We start from the raw sequence: 22,878 nt of genomic DNA on the forward strand, positions 1-22,878 counted from the left end.
GCAGGGAACTGCCCAGGCCGAGGACAGCAACATCTGGTCAGCAGAGTCTGCAGGAAAGCCCAGGCTGTCAGCGTCTCCCCAGAAGCCTGCACATGGGAATGGAGAGCAGGGCCTTCAGCATGAGCCCTCCACCCTCTGATTTGAGCAGCCTGAATACGATACATGAAAGAGCAGCCCTGAAGTTAGGAAACATCCCACCTCCCAGGTTCCCTAAGGTCCCCACCTCATAAACCAACCCTGCTCCCCAGGGTAGCCCAGCATGCGTTGGAGGGGTAAAGGGAGATAAAGAAGTCATGTTTGAAAGACAAAGCTCTTTTCATTTATTTGGCATGAGGATGGGGAAGAAGAGGACTGTGAGATCACAGGCCTGTCTGCATGTGGGGGTACCAGAAACTGGAATCCACCACGCCCTCACTCTGCCAGGCAGGCCTCTCGGGACGAGGTGGCCAACTCTCAGATGCCCTGGATATCCTCCGTGCCAATCACAAAAAGGTCATGACCGTCCCCTTCTTGCCAATCTGCCAGGCCTCCAGGGGGAAAAAGCGGATAACTATCCTTCAGGAGACAGAAAAAGATGTCATCAGCTCCTTGGCTAATGACTCATTCCAAGACTCATAGGCTAGGCACTCCCACCATGGGCTCCCAGACCAGCCTGCCTTAGCCCACCAGGCATTTTGCAAGTCTGCCTCACCCCATTAATGTTTTCCCCAGAACCCCCAACAGGGCAGCAGGCATGTCAGGGGCTGGATGGTGTCCGTACAGCAGCGTGGCCCACCCAGGACCACACTCAACATAGCCAGGACTGCATTCAATTCTGCTAGCAGTCTGAAGGTGGACCCACCACTAGGGGGCCTCAGGGGTCAAGGGACTCCAGGGCACTAGAGCTTTCTTGGGCAAGGTGAAGAATTTACTTTTTGCCCCAACCTTAGAAGGGACCCTGAGACAGGATCACTGCCCCCGGTCGTGCAGAAATCCCTCGAGTGTCCTCTCCCTGCCTCTACGCACCGGTCCTGGTCCAGTTTCAGCTCCTTGGTGAGGAACTCGAAGAAGCGGGCGCTGTGGCCGCGGTTCTCCTCCGCTGTGCCCACCACACCGATGGAGGAGACAAGAAGCTGTGCGCAAGGCTCGGCCGAGCCGTTTACCGCCATGGCCAGGCCAGGACGCACGGTCACGTTCACGCGCTGCAGGGGACACGAAAGTTTCACCAGAAGCTGATGCAGGCCAGGCTCACGCTCAGGGCCCAAAAGCGTGGGATCGAAGACGCGCGGACCCCGCAGGGTCAGGGTTAGGGGCATGGACTGGGGTCCTTGGAGGGCACGTCAGAGTCATGGCTAGGGAAGGCAATACCGAGCGGGTGGGGGTGGGGGTGGGGGTGGGACTGAGAGATCATAGAGAGCGGAAGGTCAGTTTGGCGGGTGGTGGGCGGGGGCCCTTGGGAGGAGTCGGGGTCTTGGTAGTTAAGTAGGGGCGTGGACAGAGCCGGACCCCTGGTCCATCAACCTCCCCCAGCCGCGTGCTCCCCGGCCCACGCTCACGTCCTCGGGTTTGGCCAGGATGGCGGCGGTGGCCGCGCAGAGCCTCTTCTCCAGCCCCGCGGGCACGCGGCCAGCAGGCAAGTTCGTGTCCAGCTCAACGAACGGCATGTCGGCGGAAAGATGGCTAAGGTGCCGCAGCGGAGGAAAAACCCGCGGAGACCAGGTCGGTGTTCCCAAGACCGGTATTAAGGAAAAGGGCGGGGCGCCGCGGAAACCGAGCTCCTCATTGGCTGTGCAGGCACACAGCACCTACTGACTGGCTGCCTAGGCTGCACCCCTCAACCGCTGCAGACAACCTTCGTGTGCTCTGGCACAGATTTCCGGAAGTCCTAATGCCCCGCCAGCCCGGTGTAACCCCACCCCCTAACGAGACATTGGCTGAGCCCTGGCCGCACCAGCCCCGCCTCCGATCCAGCCACACTGTCCGACGTTTTCCGTCTCCTGTGGCTTTCCAAAGTGGTAGTCTCCTGCTGCCTGTCCCAAATTTAGATGGAGGTCTGAAAAGCGCCCCCTTCACACGCAAACACACCTGTAGGGGCCCTCCCTAGGATCTACCTTAATAACGTTACATCGTCAGAGAATTAAAATTTTTTTGAATGAGTTGCCACCACTTCAGGTTCAGTATAAAAACGTGTGCTTCTCTTGATCAGGAGACCTGGTAGCACGAGTGTGTGACACGTGGGGCTGGGCAAAGATCCTCGGTTTACTGCATCCCTGCCTGGACCCCGCGGACATCAGACATCATCCTTTGTGTTGTCTTCTGCCTGTAGCAACCTTGCCTCAGAGTGAGAAACTGTCCACCAGAGGGCAGGAGCCAGGTCCCCAGTCCAATTATCAGCAATATTTATGGCACCCTATATTTTCATAAGCAAAACAAAAGGTGTTATTTAAAACGTGGAAATCTTTTGTTATGACTAACCATGGTACTCTCATCAGTGTTTTGAAGTTGTCTGATTTGTAAATGAAAATATAATTGAAACTATGTGGGTGTATATGGACAATTTCAATTACACATCTAAAATTCTACACGGTCAATTAAGTTTACCAACTCATCCTAGAAAAAGTGCTACATACCTCATTGCTGAATATCACTATTGTTACCTTCGAAGTACTCCCCTTGGGAAGATATGCACTGATGCCAGCTCCTAGTCCACCCTTCAAAGCAGTTTTGGAACTCTTTTTCTGAAATGGCCATCAGAACTGTCATAGTATTATCCTTGATGTCCTTAATGTCATCAAAATGCCTTCCTTTCAATATTTCCTTTATCTTTGGATAAAGAAAGAAGTCATTGGTAGCCAGATGAGGTGAGTAGGAAGGGTGTTCCAATACAGTTATTTGTTTACTGGCTAAAAACTCCCTCACAGACAGTGCCATGTGAGTGGTGCATTGTCGTGATGCAAGAGCCATGAATTGTTGGTGAAAAGTTCAGGTCATCTAACTTTTTCACGCAGCCTTTTCAGGACTTCCAAATAGTAAACATGGTTTAACTGTCCAGTCGGTACAAATTCATAATGAATAATCCCTCTGATATCAAAAAAGGTTAGCAACATCATTGCAACCAGTTCATGAACTTAATTGTCAGATCTTGTAAGTGTGCATACTAAATAGCTTCCATGGGAAGGCAGGTAGGCCAAGAGGCTCTGTCTGTTCATGACCCTGTCCCATTACCAGTTTATTGGATGACTCAGATATCAGAGAATCTGGTACACAAGACAGGTAGGTTGTGACAGTCCTGAAGGGAAAGAGCAAGGACAGGTGGAAAATCTAGAACCCAGAATGGGGCATGGAGACGACAGTGGTCAAGGTTACAAGTAGGCCTAGGAGAGCAAGGCTTCTCAGCAACACCTGGAGGGCCAGGAAATAACCTGGACCTTCCCTGACTGCAAGAAGTTTCATGCACCAACCTGAACCCCACTCGGAGACAGTGTCACTCCAGAGACCCAAGAGACGGAGGCCATTCCTAACTCAAACATCTCTTCACAGTGTCACCCCCATCTGTGACACCTGCTCAGCCCAGGGGGCAGAGAACCAGCTTCCTGCCAGGACAGAGGGAGGGAAGCACTAGTGCAGAGTGACAAGTGCCAAAAGATGGAGGGTGGGGGGATAAAGCAGGCAAAGAAGGTAAAGAGGGGCCCTGTAAGCAAAGGAATCAGCATGAGCCAAGCCCAGGAGGTTGAGGAGAAAGCTGGGGTGTGTTGGGGCGGGGAGGGGTGCTGGAAAGTGATGGGTGCAACCAGAAGAGGGCAGCCTGGAGGGGTGGGAGCTTTGCCTGGATGCAAAGTTCAATGACCTGTACTATAGCCTCAGGGCAGTGAGGCAAGACGGAAAGTTTCAAGAGGACAGATAGGGTCAAATACATGTTTACTAAAGCTCTGTCCAGAGGTCACATGGAAGTTGAAGTGGAAAGGGCAGGAGTAGAGTGAGAAGACAAACAAAAGGAATGCAGGCTTGCTGCATGGAGTAACTGGGGACCAGAGACTGTGCAGAGTGTCTTGCTCATGGCCTAGGAGAGAGGCAGCTCCATCTCTTTATTCTGACAACAGTTTCCATTTGGTGATCTGCAGAGGCCCCACCCCTAATCACCGCAACAAAACCTGCACCAAGGGCTTTAGCATCTCCTTCATGGCAGTGTCTGCTGGGGGCAGGTCTTTGGCCTTCATGACAACTGCATGGGCCTCCTGGAAGAGGTCCTCCCCCACTGCGGCCTCCACACGCTTGTACCAGGCGGCCAGTTTGGGTCGGCTTTTGAAGATTTGGCAGCCGGCACTGACGGGCTATCGGAAGAGGGAGCCAGGTGGTAGGGCTGGGCATGGTTAAGCACAAGGTAGCATGACCTGGTTTAGGAATCTATCAGGTGGATTTTCCCTCCTCTGCCCCACATTTGATAAGCTGAGGGTCCTCTCCCAGGAGACACTGAGAAGCTCCTCAATATCCCTGCAGGGTGGGGCTCTGAAGTCCCATTTTACAGGTGAGGACACTGAGTCTCAGCGGAGAGACTTATCCAGGGTCCCACAGCCACAAAGGGAGACATGAGATGGTACATTGGCTCCCTCCCAGGACACCCCACTTCCCGGTGGGTCACCCCACCCCACAGTACTCACATGCATCAGTTCTGTGATAGCCACCAAATCAGCCACTGAGATATGGGGCCCCGTAAGGAAGTCCTGGTCCTTCAAGAACTTGTCCTCAAGCAGCTGCAGGCAGCTGTCCAGCTCAGCCAGAGTAGATGCCAATGTCTCAGGGGGCACCCGTTCACCCAGGAACACAGGGAACATCATCTGGTGGGTGGGCAGGCAGGGAGAGGGCTGAGGTTCAGCCCAAAGCCCAATCTGGTTCTGTTCTCATCTAATCGATCACCAGTCCTTTGGATTTCTTCTCACTGCTGCCCACTCCTTTCCACCCACGGCCACCACCTGCCCAGGCCTCATCTCCTACTCATGGAGGGACAGCCTCCACCTCTCCCTGGGTCCTCACACATGGCAGCCAGCGGAATCCTTCTGCAGTCTCCGTCTGCCCATATCTTCTCCCTGTATGAAGCCTTCCATGGCTCCCACTGCCCTCCCCACAAAGACCTCACCACCAGGCTCTCACCAGTGCAGCTGCCATCCTATCCCCACTCCCTACCCCACCCAGACTTCTCAAATGGGAATGTGCCTGCGAATCCGTCTGGGATGTGATTCAATTCAAGTGCGCATTCTTAATCAACATGCTTGGGCGGAGCCTGAGCCTGCATCTCCACTGAGCTGCCAGGCGATGCTGTCATTCCTGGTCCATGGATCACACGTTGAGGAGCAAGTCTACACTCTCTCCTCAAATGCAACAGACTTCTGTCCCCACCAACTTGAGGGGGCTCCTCTCCCAGGCCCTAGAGGCTCAAGGAAGACACTTTCAAGGCAATGGAAGCCTATTTTTTGCCAAATGGCCCTTCAGAACAGGGGTACCCTACCTGCAGCAATGTGAGCCTGCCTTCTCGTGCTCCCTCACATACATAGGGCACCTGCTGTGCGCCAGTACTTTACAAATAATTACTCAGAGTACACATTTCAAAAATACCTGCACATGTGATAAATAAAAATGGTATGTGCATGCTATTTTTTCTTTTTTTTTAAACTTTTTAATAATTGGATTCCATTTGCCTGGTATTAGTTTTGTTTGTTTGTTTAATAAATTTTATTGGGGGACAGTGTTTCTCCAGGGCCCATCAGCTCCAAGTCGTTGTCCTTCAATCTAGTTGTGGAGGGCACAGCTCAACTCCAAGTCCAGTCAACATTTTCAATCTTTAGTTGCAGGGGGTGCAGCCCACCATCCCATGCGGGAGTTGAACCAGCAACCTTGTTGTTGTGAGCTTGCGCTCTAACCAACTGAGCCATCTGGCAGCCCCCCCTTTTTTTTTCATTCAAGCGTGTTTTTCCAGGACCCATCAGCTCCAAGTCAAGTAGTTGTTTCAATGTACTGTGTTTCCCCAAAAATAAGACCTTGCCGGACAATCAGCTCTAATGCGTCTTTTGGAGCAAAAATTAATATAAGACCCGATAGTATTATACTATATTATATATTATTATATTTATATTATGTTATATTATATTATATTCCCAGTCTTATATTATAGTAGAATAAGACCGGGTCTTATATTAATTTTTGCTCCAAAAGACGCATTAGAGCTGACTGTCTGGCTAGGTCTTATTTTCAGGGAAACACTGTAGTTGTAGAAGGCGCAGCTCACAGTGGCCCATGTGGGGATCGAACCAGCAACCTTGTTATTAAGAGCACCACGCTCTAACCAACTGAACTAACCGGCCGCCCCATGTGCATGCTATTTTTAAGTGCATTTACTTGAGTTTTACTGAGGTGAAACGGGTTTTCATCCATTTATTGACCATTTCTCTCTGTCCTTCCATTAAATCCCTGCTGGTGTCCTTTGCCTATTTTCCTTCTGTGTCTTTGTCTAACGGGTTTCTAAGAACATCTTAAATATTAAGAATGTTACTTCTTTCTAACTTATCTTTGCCAAGATCTTTCCCAGGTTTTAGTGTGTTTTAAATTGAATTGTTTTTGTCCTTAGACAAAATTTCATTGCATGGGTAAAGTCAATGAGGTACTTCTTTAAGTCTTCCATTGCTCTTAGGCTTAGAAATCCTTGCAGACCCAGAAACCACATCAACACTTAATGAAACGTCCCCTCATTTCTTCCTATTTTGACTTTTTTTCACTTACCATCCTGGGAGGGGTCCCTGCCCCCTGGGGCTCACCTTCTGCCACATGGCCCGGGTGCAGCTACTCCGCAGGGCTGTGTGCTGCCATGCCAAGTACTCATCCACGCGGGCACGGGCCTGCAGGTCCTCAGGGTACCAGTGGTCGGGGGCCTTGTACTTGCGGCTCAGATACAGCAGGATGGCCACACTGGGAGGCACAGCGGAAGGGAGGGAGATGTCCCAGTCACTTTTCAGCTACTCCACAGGGGCCAGGCCCTGGGTGGGGCAGGCCTCTGCTCCTGACATGTCTTTCCCCAACTTGTGTGAGTGGATCATTTCACGACCCCCATGGTGCTGAGCAGGAATGTGAGGCTCAGAGAGTTTAGGTGACTGCCCAAGGTCACGTAGCTCTATATTGAGCCATCCCATCATCTGAACTAAGGGCACCAAGTGAAAAACAGAATGTCATGGGACTTCAGAAAGGGGTGAGCTGTGCTCAGGGAAAGCTTCCCCAAAAAGGAGTGCCCAGCATGGATCATGAAGGATGAAAGCAACTCCAGTACCAGTTCCCAACATATCCAAAGCATGATACACCAGGAGCCAGGCCAGGTGAGGTGCCCCTCCCTGCCCCGGGCACCTCTGCCTACTTCAAGCCACTTTCCACCCTGGTGCTCGGGGCACACAAGCCACGATCCAAGCCATCAACAGTGGACACACAGATGGCTGACTAGCCCCACGATGCCATGCAAAAATCCAGGGACCCATTACCTCTCAGCCAAGGTGAACTCCCCATCCTTCAAGGCTGGCACCTTCCTCAGGGGGTTCACCTGGGCAAAAGCATCACTGCGGTGCTGGCCTGTGGAAGAAACCACTGAGGTGGTGAAGAGAACCCTGAGCCCTCCAAGGTCTCTCTGCACACCCGCACCCAACATCCAGGACCTTTCTGAGACCCCTATCCTGGTGGGACATCAAAGAAAGGAGGCCACTCCACTGATCACCAAATCACAGACCCTGACCCCCCCAAAAGGGCCACCATTCCTGTGTCCTCCCCTTTGGAACTTGGGCCAAACAGCATCTTGACTTGGGCCCAGGAGGAGGGGAGAGATTCCCTGGAGCTGTAATACACACAAATACATACACAGCTATGTCAGACACTCCAGCCTCCATCCTGGGCTGTAAGCTTGACCCCTGCAATCCATCTTCCTACGCCGGCAGAGTGATCTGTACACACCACAGAGCTCCTGCCACACCTGCTCACAGCCCTCAGTCCATCCTTGCTCTTACCAGAAACTCCTGCCCCATTCAGCCACCCAGATTCCAGCAGCTCAGCTCTTCTTTATTTCCTGTGCCAAACTTTTAAGGCGCCCTCCCCAACGGGGGTCCAGGTCTGACTCACTTCTGCATACCTCCCCAGCCAGGGGCCAGTGCTAGAGGGTACACCACTTAATGTGCATGGAGTCCGAGGGCCTCAGTAGAAACTGGCTCCAGTCTGGCCCCAGGACCCTGTGGGCCTCTCTGCCCTTCTCAGTGGACAGAATCACCCCTACCCAGTCTGCCTCCAGAAGCTGCCTTTGGGTCCAGCCCCCATCCCAAGGAGAGCTGGAAAGGAAGAGCAAGGTGGCAGCGTAGCAGCTGGTGGCCCAGGTTGGGGGAACCAAAGACAGAAAGTGGGCAGGCTCAGGCAAGCAGGGGCCTCCCTCCTGGCCTGCCCAAGGGGCTCTGGATCCCACGCTTGCCCTACTGTTCAGTTACAGCCCTGCCCCCTCCACCGAATTCTTTAAAAGTGGAGGAGACTTAGGCAGGGATAGGTAGGAATGAAGAGACCAGCAGATGCAGAAACTCAGAGATGGTGATTACTTCTACTAGGAAATGAGGAGGCAGTTTCTTTGGTTTCTCCAAGCCCTAGTGTAGAGGTACTGGGGCACCCATTCCACTTCCCCATCCCCACCGCCAAACTCCAATGCTCTCTAGCTGCGCTGCTCCCTCTTATTAACCTCTATTTTAAAGAATGTTTAGTATTCACTAGTCAAATGTCAAGGCAGGCAAAGGTCAAAGCTCTTTAAAAACACACAACTGATAACTGTTCCTGTGGTTTCTTCGCTGGAGAGTCTGTCTACCCGTCTGTCCACACGCCGCCGGACGGTGAGGCGCGCCGGCAGGCGAAGGTCGGTCTGCACAGGCGGTCCAGACTCCGCCCCCACCCCCCGACCCCCCCTACCCCCCAACCCCCTCCGCGCCTGACTGCCCCGCCCACCTTTGAGCAACTCCACCGTGCGCAGCTCGAAGGGGATGCGGTTCTTCTTGGCGAAGATGTAGACAGCGCGGCAGGGCTGGGACAGCAGGTCCAGGTAGAGCTCCAGGCCCATGGCGGGGGCGGCAGGCAGACCCAGGGGACAGACCCGAATGGGGGGCAAGAACCGTTGGACAACCCGAGCCTACAGACGCGCGCTAAGCCCTCGACGGAGCCTGGCCACGCCCTCCCCGCCCATTGGCTGGCTCCTGAGAACACAAAGGGAGGAGGAGGAGAAAGGAGGTGCTGCGTCCAGGGGGGAGGTTGGGAAGGGTGTGCAGACTTGCTCTCTGCGGAGGCCTAACCCACACTCCAGGAAAGAATTAGCTGTCCCTCCCCAATCCTCTGGGATCTGTCGACTGGCCAAAATAATTCTCCAGATAATCCACCAAAAGAAAAGCAGTTTATTCGGAACAAGAAAAGAAAACAGAACCACCAAGGAGTACAAACACGCTCACGCCCAGAGGGCAGTCCTCCGTGGCAAAAAGTCCCTCAGCCCAACATGGCTCCCCCCTTTTTTGACATTCCCGCCCCCCCCCAGGTTACCTTAGAGTTCAACAGGAAGTCAAGACTAGAGAGTTAACAAGGGGCCCAGCTCCACCCATAGTCCTCCCAGCTCTATGGTTAAGCATCTTAAGATGCCAGTTCACTTTTAACAGGTCATATACATTACACTCCAGCTGATCCCCCTCCCTGGAGCAAAAGCCTATGGGGCTCATTTAGAGGTTTTCAGGGGGCCTAGAACTTCTCCACTTATATTCAGCAGGACCAAGTCCCTCCAACTGTGACCCTGGAGCTCCCCAGGTTAGTGGCTATAATGCCCCATTCTCTAAGAGAACCTCCTGAGTTAAAAAGACAACGCCCGTTACCAGAGAGTGGGCCCTTCTTAGAGCGATGTCCAGGCTTGGTTTCCACACCAGGGGTCGAACACAGGCCCATGCAAAACTGGGAATCTTAGCCACTCCGGCTTGGCTCTCAAACCGGGGGTCGAACCTGGGCCTTGGGGAGGAAAACTGGGAAATTTTACCAATATGTTACCAAAGGATGGGCTCTCCTTGATGGGGTGTCCAGGTTCTTGGCAACTCGAGCCAAGAATTGAACGAGACACAGAGGTAAAGTGGTAAGAGGCTCAAAGGGCTCAAGAGGCTCAAAGGGCTCAAGGGCTCAACGCTCAAGGTGGCATTATTATTAAGAGAGAAAGTATACTCCAAAAGGTTTGGAGCAGGCCCCGAGCAAAGGCAAGGCTCAAGTGGGGCTAAAAGCTCAATGCTGGGGCTGACAGCCAAGGTCACCGGTTCGATTCCCACACGGGCCAGTGAACTGCGCCCTCTACAGCTAAGATTGTGAACAACGGCTCTCCCTGGAGCTGGGCTGCCATGAGCAGCCGAAGGTTGGTATGAGCTGCTGCAGGTTACTGTGTGCTGTCACGGGCTGCTCTGTGCTCCCGTGGGCTACCGTGTGCTGCCAGGAGCAGTGGCAGCCAGCGTGAGCGGCCGGCAGCTGGCATGAGCTGCCATGAGCTGCCGTGAGCGGCCGACCGCCAACCAGCGACTCACCTCCTCAGCTGGGCGGAGGGCAAGGCTCATAATACCAGCCTGGGCCAGGAAGCTGTGTCCTACACAACTAGACTGAGAAACAACGGCTTCAACCGGAGTGGTGGTGGATGGGAACAGGCAGAAGAAGGGGGAAGAAAAAGGAAAAAAAGAAAAAAAGCTCAATGCTCAAGAGCAGCAGCTTGCGGGAGCCTAGGGGTTTTATCTTTTTTTCTCTGGGATGGGCTGTTCCTCTCCCAGAGCCAGACTGGGACCGCTTGATTGACACCTGTGATTGATAAGGGGCCATTACCCCATCCTCTTAGACTGCACATGTCCCTTTCCAGAATTCAGTCTGTCACAATGATACTGATGAACTACCAGGCATATGTATGATATTATAATCATGGTATAATGAGGCTAGGGTGAGAGAGAGGCTGGTGTATCCCTTTACTGCACAGGACTGGTCTAATTTATTGTCTTTTAGTCTCCTCACAGTGGCTAATGGTTAGGGCAGATAAGGGAAGAATTTGGGAGGTCTCCAGGAGGTGCTCCCCATAGATTGTGTTGGACGTGCAGGAATGCAAAGACCCCATTACACCTGTCTCTTAACTGCCTGCCTTATTTCTCCTGACAGATGTGATCCCCATAAATCTCTGTGGGGATTTGAGGGATGGGAGGTCTCTTCTTCTGTATCTGCTTCAAGCTGAGAAGGAGGTAGAGCTGTCCCTACCTAATGGGGATGCATGAAACCCTCACCCTCTCTGATGTTAAATCGTATCCCGACAGCCTCTGGATGAGGACAAAGGGACGTTAGTTGATAAATTAAAAGCGCTGGCTCCAAGAGTACGACTTGAAGCCCAATTATCTTGATTTCACCCAGGGGTAAGGTATGAACTGGCCTGGAGGAGTGTTAAAACCCATTTGTTTTCTGGGAGGGTGTTTATTTATCCAAGAGTTAGGTCCGGAGTGGCCTGGGGGAATGTTGGGCTCCAATGATTACAGCTCATCATCGTTTAAGTAGTTATTAGGCAGGGGTGAGAACATTCTGTGATTTAGGCTAGGAGCAATATTTAGTTTAGGAAGAAACTGATTAGAAGAGTGATTGAAACCAGGGGCTAAGGAGCTAAGAAACTAGGGAAAAGGAGGCTTCAGACTTCTATAATGAGGGAGGCTTCAAACTTTTATAGTGAGGGAGCTCTCCCATATCACCCCCAAACTCAAGGGTCAGAAAAAGCCATTTGGCAAGAGGATCAGTTACTGGAAAACTTGAGAAGAGCTTGGCCTCCCTGGTCCCCATGCTCCCCAGCTAAGGAAGACCTGTTCTCTCAGGAGAGTGCCTCCCTGGCCTTGTGCTGCAGCCCTCTCCAGGCTGGAAGGAACATGTTCTGCACCCCCGTCAGTGATCTACCCCTCTCCACACATCACCTTCGGCTGGATTCCTGCACTATCCAATCTCCCTGCTTCTTCCCTGGCCACCCTCCAGTCCAACTAATGTAGGAGATTTTTTCTGTGAGTGAGTGCCGGGTTCATGTCTCATGAAACCGAAGAATGGAAACACAGCCCAGGGAGAGACGACGAGTTGTAAAAGAGGATAGTTTATTAAAAAGCCAAGAAATGCAGCTCCCGAGCAGGAAGGGTTCCCGAATGGGGTGCCCCCTGACTGAGGCAAAAGCTCTTACTTTAATACCTTCCCTTGCCTGTTTGGGGAAGGGGAGCTGGCGCCTTTTAATGGAATTTGTCAGTCAGGTTTGTTCTGTTTGCCCATCCTGAAGGGATTAGCAAAATAACCCATTCCTATCTATCAGATCCGCTCCCGTTTGTCCAGCCAACAGGGATTTATGAGATAATTTATTAACCTCGACGACGCGCTGTTACATTTTGTCCTGGAGTAAAGGAGTTAGTTTAGAACCCGAAGTTTCAGGATATGGCTGTCTTTGTTTATTTTACCAGGGACCTTCCTGTCTGCCCAACAACATGCTAACTAGCCTGTCTCACAATGCCCACTAGCAGCCAGAATATTATTCTGAAACATAATCTGAAACATAATTCCTGTTCATGGTTTACAGACCCTCGGTTTAGCATTTAAGGCCCTGCGTGACTGAGTCTTGATCAGAAGAGCTGTTGTTCAGATTTTCCCCTCCGAACCGACTCTGTAGCCGAGCCTCTTGTGATTTTAATTCCCCTAGCATTTTTGGCAGCTAGAATTAAACAATTTAATTTTAGAATATAGGAGTTCTGACAAGTTCGCGACCTTGTTGCGTCAACTTTGCTAACCTTTTTTGCTATCAGAGGGATTATTCATTATGAATGTGTACCAACTGGATAAACAGTTAACCAAGTCTACTATTTGAAAGTAATGAAAAGGCTGCATGGAAAAGTTAGACGACCTGAACTTTTCACCAACAATTCACGGCTCTTGCATCACGACAATGCACTAGCTCACACAGCACTGTCTGTGAGGGAGTCTTTAGCCAGTAAACAAATAACTGTATTGAAACACCCTCCCTACTCACCTGATCTGGCCCTCAATGACTTCTTTCTTTACCTGAAGATAAAGAAAATATTGAAAGGAAGACATTTTGATGACATTCAGGACATCAAGGGTAATACGACGACAGCTCTGATGGCCATTCCATAAAAAGAGTTCCAAAATTGCTTTGAAGAGTAGACCAGGCACTGGTGTCAGTGCATAGCTTCCCAAGGGGTCAGTGCATAGCTTCCAAGGTGACCTTAGTGATATTCAGCAATGAGGTATGTAGCACTTTTTCTAGGATGAGTTCGTGAACTTAATTGTCCAACCTCGTAGGTACAGGCTTTAACTAAATGTTTCAATTGCTCTGGTTGTCACATAACTTATAGTCAAAGGTTAAGAAAGTATGTTAGTTATGTTCTGAAAGACTGCCTGTAGAGCAAGTTCCAGAAATGTTTAAAAATACACTTTGCTTGAGATAATAGAAAAATATAGCTCTTAAGCACAAAACAATGACAGCTTAAACAATGGTGATACTCACAAGATGTCTAGTTTCTGCTTTTTGCTTTAAAGATAATGTCACTGACAGGCAATTATGAGATATTTTGCAGAATCTTGGTTATTTAAACCCAGCACCCCTTGTTCTCACAATATAATTTTGTGTCGCTGATGTACTGTTTCTTTGTCAAGCAGGAAGAAATAACCCCAGGGCCACAAGAAGAACTTGTAAGTTTGTTTTGCAGAAGGAAAGAATGTCTCCAAGCCAGCTGCAACCAGCGCCCAGGAGTCTAATGCAAAAAACATTATCTATGACTAAAGAAACACAGACTTCTCTCAGTTCCCTGGAACTCCCCTATGCCCTAGCTGCATAAAAACTCCCTACTTTTGCTTTTTGAAAGAGACAGATTTGAGAGATCTTGCCCTCCCATCTTCTTGCTTTGGCCAAAATTGAATCAAACTTTCTCCATCTCCAAGCATCAGTATCTCAATGTTTTGGCTTACTAGTGCATCGGGCACATGAACCTGGATTTTAGGAGGTTATTCTGCAACAATTCCTAAGGACAGATGCAGGACTCATGACTTGGAGGCAAAGGGCCTTGTCCTGGGAGCCCGGCAAGCCCAGCCAACTAATCCACCATGCTTAAAGCCGACACATGTGGGATGCCCTGCTGACCCCTATACTGTCTGGTAATCCAAGAATTAGAAGGCTAGAGGGCAGTTATGAATTTCATTCTTGGCAACCATCAGAGGAGACTGACTCACAGGCCCTTTGAAGAGGGGTTGTCTTTTGGATAGAGACCAAGACCAGGGCAAGGGCAGAAGGAAGGTCAAATAAATCACACATCGGAGTTAGAAAAAGAAGCTCAGGCCAATCCCAGGTTTATTTACCAATCTGAAAATAAAATGTAGTGATTAAAGGAGACAGGTCTGGGTGTGCCATTCTCATCGTAGCTTTTAGGCAGCTATGGAAGACAAGGTGGGGTTAGGGACCTGGGCTGGGGAACCATGGTTCAGTGGGACTCGAGCAAGTCTCTTCTGTTCTCTGGGCCTGCCTCCCATGGCACCCTGGAAATGAAGGTGCTTTGTGAACTGCCAAGGGCAGAGCAGGGTCAAGGCTTCCCCACTCATCAGATCATGGCCAATACCCCAGGCATCAGCTTCTGCTTTATGGTGAGGTCTGCAGGTGGAAAGTCCTTGGCCTTCAGAATGCCTTCATGGGCCTCCTGGAAGAGGACCTCCCCCACTGCTGCCTCCACGTGCTGGAGCCATGCAGCCAACTTGAGTTGGCCTTCGAAGACTTGGCAGCCAGCACCCACAGGCTATAGGGAAAAAGAGAACAGGATAAGATAGGGGTGCATGAGCGGGGCCAAGGATGGCAGCATCTGCCTGGTTTGGGTACCACATGGCTCCAGAAGAGGTTACCACAAATAAGTATAATCCCTCAGCCAGGTGGGGGCAGCATGGGCAGGACTTCAGCAACCCACCCTGTCCACTCCGCCCACAGCACTCAGCTCCGTGATGGTACCAGGTCAGCCAGGGAAATGTTGTGCCCAGAGTGAAAGGCCTTGTTCTGGAAGAACTTGCCCTCAAGTATCTTCAGAGTCACATCCAACTCTGCCAGAGTGACTGCCAGCATCTCAGGAGATACTGACTCACCCAGGAAAACAGGGAACATCATCTGGTGGGTGGGCAGGCAAAGTGGGGAATTAGGGGTCAGCCCAGCTTTGGGGGCAGAAAGGCAAGCCCCCTGCTCTTGGAGCTGCTTCCTGGTTCTATGTACCTTTCTTCCATGTCCTCGGTAGGCCGGCAGGGAAAGTCCCAAAGGACCCCTTTTCCCTGAACTATTCCTGCTTCCATGAGCTCTGATGGGTTGAGCCTTGGAGGCTTCTAAAAGACTCAAACCCCTTTGAGAATGACTCAAAGGGAACCTGAACAATGAGTGTCATACTTTGGTGGAGGGGAGTGCTGGCTTAGGAAGTATCTATTTTATAACCTCTTTCCTCCTGCATATAAAATCAGTCCCTCTTACAATATAAGTAAGAGGATGGGCTTTTAAGGTCTCTCCATTAAAAGCTCATTCTGTCACTTATGAACTGTGTGACCGACAACAAAATACGTAAATTCTCTGAGCTTCAATGTCCTCATCTACGATACAGGAATAACAATACATGACTCATCTTGTAAATAAAAACGTGAGGTCCAGAGAGGGACAGTTAGTTTCCAGAGATAGCACAGCCAGGAAAAGACTGCCAAGCATAGAACCAATGTCTTCTCACCCAGTGAGTTACTAAGGACTAAGGAGGAGAGTCAGGACAGAGAGGTGTGCAGGATTTCAGGAGGAGGGCATTTTAGGACAAAGCCATCAACAGCCTCAGGCTTAGCAGCTGTCAGGGAGACAGTAGATGGGGAGCACAGGACTTCATGGTCAATGCAGTAAAGTTGCTTGGGGGAGCCCGGGTTTCTGGAAAGATAAACAAGACTAGGACTGTACTCCGACTCCTGGCTCAGGGCTTCACTTCCCTCCCCGATACAACAAGGCTGGATCAGCAATCACACACTGGTGGCCTGGAGGCCAGGGCTGGGCTAATGGCATTCCTTTGGTTACAGAGTGTTTAAAAATATGAATCAGCTGTTGACATTTAAAAATGGAGAGATTACATATTCAAATCCAGATTTCCAGCTTCTTTTTAACAATAAAGGGAGAATTGCTACCTGGTACCCCTGCTCGGCATCTATGTAAGGCTGATGTGGGGAGAAGCTGCTCCTTCAGGAGGGGCACATAGGCTCTCAGTGGGCCAGAGCCCACCTGGACCACCTCCGTCATTTATTTTTTTATTTTTTGGGGGGAAGGGGAACAGGACTTTATTGGGGAACAGTGTGTACTTCCAGGACTTTTTTCCAAGTCAAGTTGTTGTCCTTTCAATCTTAGTTGTGGAGGGCACAGCTCAGCTCCAGGTCCAGTTGCCATTTCTAGTTGCAGGGGCCACAGCCCACCATCCCTTGTGGGAGTCGAACCGGCAACCTTGTGGTTGAGAGGACGAGCTCCAACCAACTGAGCCATCCGGGAGCTCAGTGGCAGCTCAGCTCAAGGTGCCGTGTTCAATAGTAGTTGCAGGGGCCACAGCCCACCATCCCTTGCAGGAGTCCAACCAGCAACCTTGTGGTTGAGAGCCCACTTGTCCATGTGGGAGTTAGGAGCATGGAGATCTAACCGCCTGAGCCACCAGGCTGGCCCAACCTCTGTCATTTATTACCTACCTCACCCTTGAAAGAGACAGTCTACATTTCCCTTCTGTTCCGAGTGGGTGGTTCCAAAGTTCTCAGGGTTTTAAAAAAGGGTTTTTGTTCCTCTTTAAATACAAAAGACCATAGGAGGGTAATAAATAAATTCTGATTTATTCACATGAGTAGATACTATAGAGTAGATAAAATGGATAAATTAGATCTACCCACAGCAATATGGAAAAATGCAAGTTGTAGAATGGTATGAGAGAATTTACATAAAATTTAAGCAAAACAAAACTTTATTGTGCTTATGGACATGTATAAAATGTAGTAATGTATAAAATCGTGAACTAGAAGGATTCCAGAGTGGGGTGGCCCTCAGGAAGGAGTGATCGCAACAAAGAGATCTTTTGACATTTGTGGGGTTTTGTTTTTTTTAAAACTATTTATTTGTTTATTTTTATTTGGAAATGTTTATATCAGTACAGTGGAACTAAATTTTAAGAGACACTGGATGTCATTACTTTGGATATCATTAGTTTATTACAAAAGAGACATGGAAATTATTTACATGATGAGATTTCAGAACTTCAGTGGAATGGGCGCCGTGTCATAGTGACTTATTTCAGTCTACATACTTTCCAAGAATGTCACCATCTCTAAATAAGAAATAATCCTTGTCTTCTATAACTACTTTGGTGCCTCCATATTCTGGAAGAAGAACTTTATCTCCAACTTTCACACTTACTGGTTGAATCTCTCCGCCCTTTCCTTTAGAGGATCCAACAGCAACTACTATTGCTTGCAATAGTTTTCCTTGAGATTTTTCTGGAAGCATAATGCCTCCCTTGGTTACAGTTCCTGCAGCACTCTTTTCAACTAATACTCGGTCAAAGAGGGGGAGAAACTTTCTAAATGCCTGTCCTGCCATGACTCCGGCAGGAACAGTTTATACTCTGCTCTCGCGCCACGGCCGCAAGGAGAGAGCTAATCTTTTGACATTTGTTGACTAATGTTTCTTTCTTATATGAAAAATGATAATGACCCTGGAAAGAAAATAATCTTATTTTTCTGTAAAACCATCAAAGAGTTATAGAACTCTTTAAAAAGGAAAATAAAACAAAGAACAAAACAAAAAAAGAAAAACGTCTAAATCTGTACTGTCCAATATGGTAGCCACCAGCCACAAGTGGCTACCGAGCTCTTAAAATGTGGCTGGTCCTAGCTGAGGTGTGCTTCACATGTAAAATACACACCAGATTCTGAGGGCTTAGTTAAAAAAAAGAAAAAGAAAAGATTTCATTAATAATTTTTTCTATTGGTTACACAGTGAAATAATTTTTTAATTTTTAATTATGGTAAAAAACATAGAACTTAAAATTTACCATTTTAACTGTTCGATTCATTGGCATCAAGTACATTCACGAATGTTGTGCAGCCATCACCACTGTGGTTTCAGAACTCTCTTCACCTTGTAAAACTGAAACTCTGTCCCCATTAAACAACCCCTCATTTTCTCCCTCCCCCCAGCCCCTGCCAACCACCATGCTTCTCTCTGTCTCCATGAATTAACTACTCTATATACCTCATTTAAGTGGAATCATACAATATTTGTCCTTTTGCGCTGGCTTATTTCACTTAGCAAATGTTTTCAAGGTTCATCCATGTTGTAGCGCATGTCAAAATTTCCTTCCTTCTTAAGGCTCAGAGATATTCCATTGTATGTATGTACCACATTTCCTTTATCCATTCATCTGTCAATGGACACAGGGGGTGTTTCCACCTCTGGCAATTGTGATCTGTGAATAATACTGTTATGAACTTGGGTATAGAAATATCTTTTCAAGACCCTGCTTTCAATTATTTTGGTTATATACCCAGAAGTCAAATTGCTGGACCATTTGGTAATTCTATTTTTAATTGCTTTGAGGATTTATCATATTGTTTCCCACAATCGCACCATTTTACATTCCCACTAACAGTGCATAAGAGTTCCAATTTCCTCATATCCTTGCCAACACTTATTTTCTGGTACACATATATATTATATATTATATATATAATATATATATAATATATATGTTATATATTATATATAATATATAAGTTATATTATATATTATATAATATTATATATAAAATATATATAATATATATACATATATAATATATATGTTAATATGTACATATATATAATATATATATTATAATGGCCATCCTAATGGGTGTGAGTGGTACCTCATTGTAGTTTCAATTTACATTCCCTTAATTACTAGTGATGCTGAGCATCTTTTCATGTGTTTATTGACCAAAATGATAATATTCTGAATATATTGGGTTAAGTATAATACATTAATTTCACCTGTCTCTTTTTACATTTTGAATGTGGCTACTAGAAAATTTAAAAGTACATATATGATTCACTTTATACTTCCATTTTGCAGCACTGGACTAAATGAACTAAATTCCAGAGGGGCATGAGCCTTTCCTAGGTACACAAACCACTTTTCATCCTTCGGGTCCAAGCAGGTAGGGTGAAAACTTGCCATCGGCATGGGACTTTTCTGACTAAGCAGCCATGTGGGGATTTGAGGGCAGGGCCTAAAAGTAGAGAGATCCTGTGCTTGTAGTGGTGCTTAGGTTCTGCATCCCTCCTGGAGCAAGCAAGCAACTTGATCCTACCGTCAAGATACCTGAAACCAGAGATGAACTGAAACTAACTAAAGTGCAACCCAGCCCACCTCCATATTAGCTGGAAGAGATTAACCTTCCACTGAGGCCTCCTGACAAAAGAAAAGTACAAGCTTTTCTAAGGATACTTATTTTGTACTTCTAACCCTTCTATTAGTTGCTCGTTTAGTGTCTGAGGAATTCTTTGGGGGTGCAACCATCTCGAGATTCCAGAGATGAGTTTAAAGCTCCAGGTTCTCCTTCTTGTGGGAGGAGTGACTTCGGTGACAAAAGGTCAGAACCAGGAAAAGGTTTGGCCTTTCCTAAAGAGATTTCTACTTCTTGGGACTTGTTGTGATGTAAGAGGTCCATATGTCGGGGGTCCTGTGACATACAAATGCTACAGCTGGAAGATGGAGCCACTGGACAACCCAGACACCCCTGGGCTATCTTGAGGCAAGTTTGGCCAGAGGGTTGCCTCTAATGCAAGGTGACGCTGCCATCCTCTGCCCCTCCCTGCACCTCTGCCCTGAGCTACTCTCACCAACGACCACATGATTGGTACAAAAGTAAAATACATGCTTGCTTTTTCAACCATCCCTGTGGCTAGACCAGCGAACAGGCAGGGGCCTGGGTTCCAGCCCTGACTCTCTGTGCGAGGTTGGGCAAAGGGCTCTGCGCCTCTGAGGACTTTAGTTTTTTTGTTTATAAAGTAGAGGGTTAGGACAAGATGGTTCCATCAAGGTCTGGTGGCAGCCCAGGGCCCTGGTTACCTTTTGCTCAAAGTGAAGTCCCCATCCTTCAAAGCAGGCACCTTCTTCAGGGGTTCACCTGGGCAAAGGCATCGCTGAGGGGCTGGCCTACAGAGAGCGCATGATGGTGGGTGGTAGGAGGAAAACACTGAGCCCTGTATGGCCTGTACCCACTCCCTGCAATGCCAGGGCCCCAATTTCACAGCTCTTTCCCCGCCTCCAGCTGCTCTCCTGCATGGTAAGGCTGGCGTGGGCCGCTGCCACTACGGGCAGAACAGGCAGCTGCTGTGCCAGGCGATACAAAATAGACCTGGACATCCTTTGCCAAGGCCCAGGGGGGGCATAACCTCTCTCCGACAGCCCACCTTTCTTCAACAGAGCTCAAGGTGCAGGGTGTGATGCTCCACCTGGGCCTTTACATGCACCCCACCCACTGCCTCTGCATCATCACCAGCTTCACGAACTTATATTTGGGTTGTCCCAAGCCACAGGGGCAGGGTGGTTAGTCACCTGAAAGGAGCTCTGACTTCCTCCAGTGACCTAAGTAGAGCCACCAAACAGAGAAGTGGCCTTTCCCTGGTATCTATTTAATTGTAACCAACTTCTACTGGGCTCCCTGTATCCTCTTGCTCACCCTGAGGACACAGAGCTGGTCCTGCTTTTAGGCTCTGCTGGAGCTGGAACAGTAGCATTCTGGTCCCACCCACAGCCCCCGAATGTTACAGCCCAGTGTCCCCATCCACTCTCCCTGCCACCCTGGCACCTGCTTGAGTTTACCTGAGAGCTTTCTGCTCCTTCAGATGCACCCAGAGAGAGGCTTCTGACGGGCACTTAAGTCTCATCACTGCCTTGCTCAACAGCCTTCAGTGGCTCCCTGTGACCCCAGGATCAGCGGGAAGCTCCCCAAAGCCATTCACATTCCCTTAACTCTCCACTCTCAGCCACACCCAAGATCTTCCCTTTTCCCTCCCTTCAGACTGTTCCTTCACCAGGGACACCCTCCCTCCTCTGTTGGTGAAACACATTTCCTGCACCACTCTATATGGAAGCCTGGCTGGGACATCCCTTTGTCCTCATGCCCTCTCCCCTGCCCATACTCTGCAGAGGGAACCCCTGGACAAGGAGCAGGACAAGTGGCAGTCCACAGAGGAAGTTGGGAAGAAATGATGATTCAGGCCGAAAGACAGGCCAGTGCAAAGACATAAAGGCATGGTAGGGAAGTACTAGATGAAAGTCTCGGCCATTTGTTCCACCAGGTAGTTCGTGTGTTCTGCTTCCCCCTTATCCCACCAAATGCCAGGCCTTGGCATGCCAGCTGTCCTTGGGGACTTTTGGGCCTGCCAGAGAAACAAATTCTCCTGCTCGGGGTGCAGGGTTCACCAAGCCCCCACAACACCTCCTGCTCCCAGCATACCCTGTGGGGTGCCTCCTCCTCGTCAGGAATAAGAGAAACAGAGGACAAGGTGAGTAAAGGCAAAGCAAGAGAAGGAGGAGGAAGAAGGGGACTCCAAAGCAGATTGAGCCAGTGCAGGGAGCAGGGCTGGAAAGTTGAGGTCCTGGGACAGTGCCTGCTATTGCAAAATTTCAGCAGCTGGAAGCCACAAAGGAGGGACTACTCTCTGACCCAGTCTCTACAATTGGCCCATTAACCCTTCTCTTCCTGCCCCCATCTCTTCCGGAGGTCGCCTATCCCTATGCCCAGGCTCACTGCTTTCTTGGCCAGGTCTCTCCTTCTTTCTTCATGCCCCACCCCCCTATATTCGGCCTCAGCTTAGCCCTGTCTTCTAGTCCAGGGGACCAAACAGAGTTTGAGGGATTACCCGAATATCAGATATTCCTGGTGGCTCACCTTTTTCGGTGATGGCCCCAGGCAAGGGGTGGCGCAGGGAGGGGTCCCCCAAGCAATGTTTGGCCTCCCCGACCTCTCGGTTCCCCAAACCCTGCTGGGCCCACCTTTGAGAAGCTCCATAGTACGCAGCTCGAAGAGGATGCCATTCTTCTTGGCGAAGATGTAGACCGCACCACATGCCTGGGACAGCAGATCCAGGTAGAGCTCCAGGACCATGGCAGGGGGCAGCGTGACCAAACTTGCGACACAAGGGACACAACATACCCCAGCGCTGGGAGTGGGGCTTCCCAGGAGGGGCAGCCATGCCTCCCAGATGCAGTTCCCATTTGGGCAGGAGCTGGGCACTTTGGTCCAATCTCTGGTGCTACCTTGGGCGTGCCTAAGGGGCTGGAGCCAGGGGCTCAGGGCTTAGCCAGAGGGTTGGCAATAGGGTAACAGCCCCTTGGAGGGCCCTCAGTCCCAGACCATTGTGACTGGCTCATTTCATTTAGTATAATGTCTTCAAGATTCATCCATATTATAGTGTGTGTCACAATTTCCTATCACCCCCATTTTACAGATGAGGAAATTGAGGCAGCACATGGTTATAGACCCAGAAACTGTTTTCATTTCCTTTGGTTATATACCCAGAAGTGGGATTGCTAGATCTCTCCTCATCATTTTAAAAGATGGAGAAACCGGCCCAGAGAAGGAAAGAAACAAACCCAGGGAATGTGAGGCACTGTGCTGGCAGGAGCAGGAAGACCAAGTCTGTCAAATTTCGGGGCATGCAATTGGAGTGATATGAGTTACCCCCATGCTGACCATAAGCCCCGAGGCTTTGACACTTGCTAGAACTGGGATCTCTGGAGTATGGGT

General features: G+C 49.4%; 3 protein-coding genes and 1 pseudogene across 4 annotated transcripts; all 4 read right to left on the bottom strand.

Moving 5' to 3' along the window:
- Positions 1-296: 296 nt before the first annotated feature.
- DDT (D-dopachrome tautomerase) lies at positions 297-1,833 on the bottom strand. The gene is made up of 3 exons (XM_033097187.1): positions 1,536-1,833; positions 1,006-1,181; positions 297-555 (listed from the first exon to the last, which is right to left on the bottom strand). Exons 1-3 carry the CDS (start codon positions 1,641-1,643, stop codon positions 483-485), a joined length of 357 nt encoding a protein of 118 aa, XP_032953078.1. The 5' UTR covers positions 1,644-1,833; the 3' UTR covers positions 297-482.
- A 2,199-nt stretch (positions 1,834-4,032) lies between these two features.
- LOC117017202 (glutathione S-transferase theta-3) lies at positions 4,033-9,229 on the bottom strand. 2 transcript variants are annotated; one of them, XM_033097140.1, is made up of 5 exons: positions 8,983-9,223; positions 7,497-7,584; positions 6,786-6,936; positions 4,638-4,814; positions 4,033-4,310 (listed from the first exon to the last, which is right to left on the bottom strand). In XM_033097140.1, the coding sequence occupies exons 1-5, from the start codon at positions 9,092-9,094 to the stop codon at positions 4,116-4,118; spliced, it is 723 nt and encodes a 240-aa protein (XP_032953031.1). In that variant the 5' UTR covers positions 9,095-9,223; the 3' UTR covers positions 4,033-4,115. The 2 variants fall into 2 exon arrangements, with proteins under 2 accessions (XP_032953031.1, XP_032953032.1); XM_033097141.1 differs by lacking the exons at positions 4,638-4,814; positions 6,786-6,936 and having other exon boundaries at positions 8,983-9,229.
- A 5,281-nt stretch (positions 9,230-14,510) lies between these two features.
- On the bottom strand, positions 14,511-22,236 carry LOC117017590 (glutathione S-transferase theta-1-like; annotated as a pseudogene).
- LOC117017589 (10 kDa heat shock protein, mitochondrial-like) lies at positions 17,375-17,680 on the bottom strand. Its single transcript, XM_033097986.1, has one exon. The coding sequence runs from the start codon at positions 17,678-17,680 to the stop codon at positions 17,375-17,377; it is 306 nt and encodes a 101-aa protein (XP_032953877.1).
- Positions 22,237-22,878: the final 642 nt, after the last annotated feature.

Source organism: Rhinolophus ferrumequinum, chromosome 25 (genome assembly GCF_004115265.2).
Source record: "Rhinolophus ferrumequinum isolate MPI-CBG mRhiFer1 chromosome 25, mRhiFer1_v1.p, whole genome shotgun sequence".
Taxonomy (NCBI): Eukaryota; Metazoa; Chordata; class Mammalia; order Chiroptera; family Rhinolophidae; genus Rhinolophus; species Rhinolophus ferrumequinum.

Bases quoted from the DNA above. Each gene is read 5' to 3' on its own strand.
- DDT (XM_033097187.1), bottom strand. From the start codon at position 1,643: ATGCCGTTCGTTGAGCTGGACACGAACTTGCCTGCTGGCCGCGTGCCC. The intron at 1,182-1,535 runs GTGAGCGTGGGC...TGTCCCCTGCAG, and splicing joins TCCTGGCCAAACCCGAGGAC to CGCGTGAACGTGACCGTGCG. The intron at 556-1,005 runs GTGCGTAGAGGC...TGTCTCCTGAAG, and splicing joins CTGAAACTGGACCAGGACCG to GATAGTTATCCGCTTTTTCC.
- LOC117017589 (XM_033097986.1), bottom strand. From the start codon at position 17,680: ATGGCAGGACAGGCATTTAGAAAGTTTCTCCCCCTCTTTGACCGAGTA.
- LOC117017202 (XM_033097140.1), bottom strand. From the start codon at position 9,094: ATGGGCCTGGAGCTCTACCTGGACCTGCTGTCCCAGCCCTGCCGCGCT. The intron at 4,815-6,785 runs GTGAGCCCCAGG...CCCACCCACCAG, and splicing joins CCCGGGCCATGTGGCAGAAG to ATGATGTTCCCTGTGTTCCT. The intron at 4,311-4,637 runs GTGAGTACTGTG...CTCTTCCGATAG, and splicing joins CTATCACAGAACTGATGCAT to CCCGTCAGTGCCGGCTGCCA.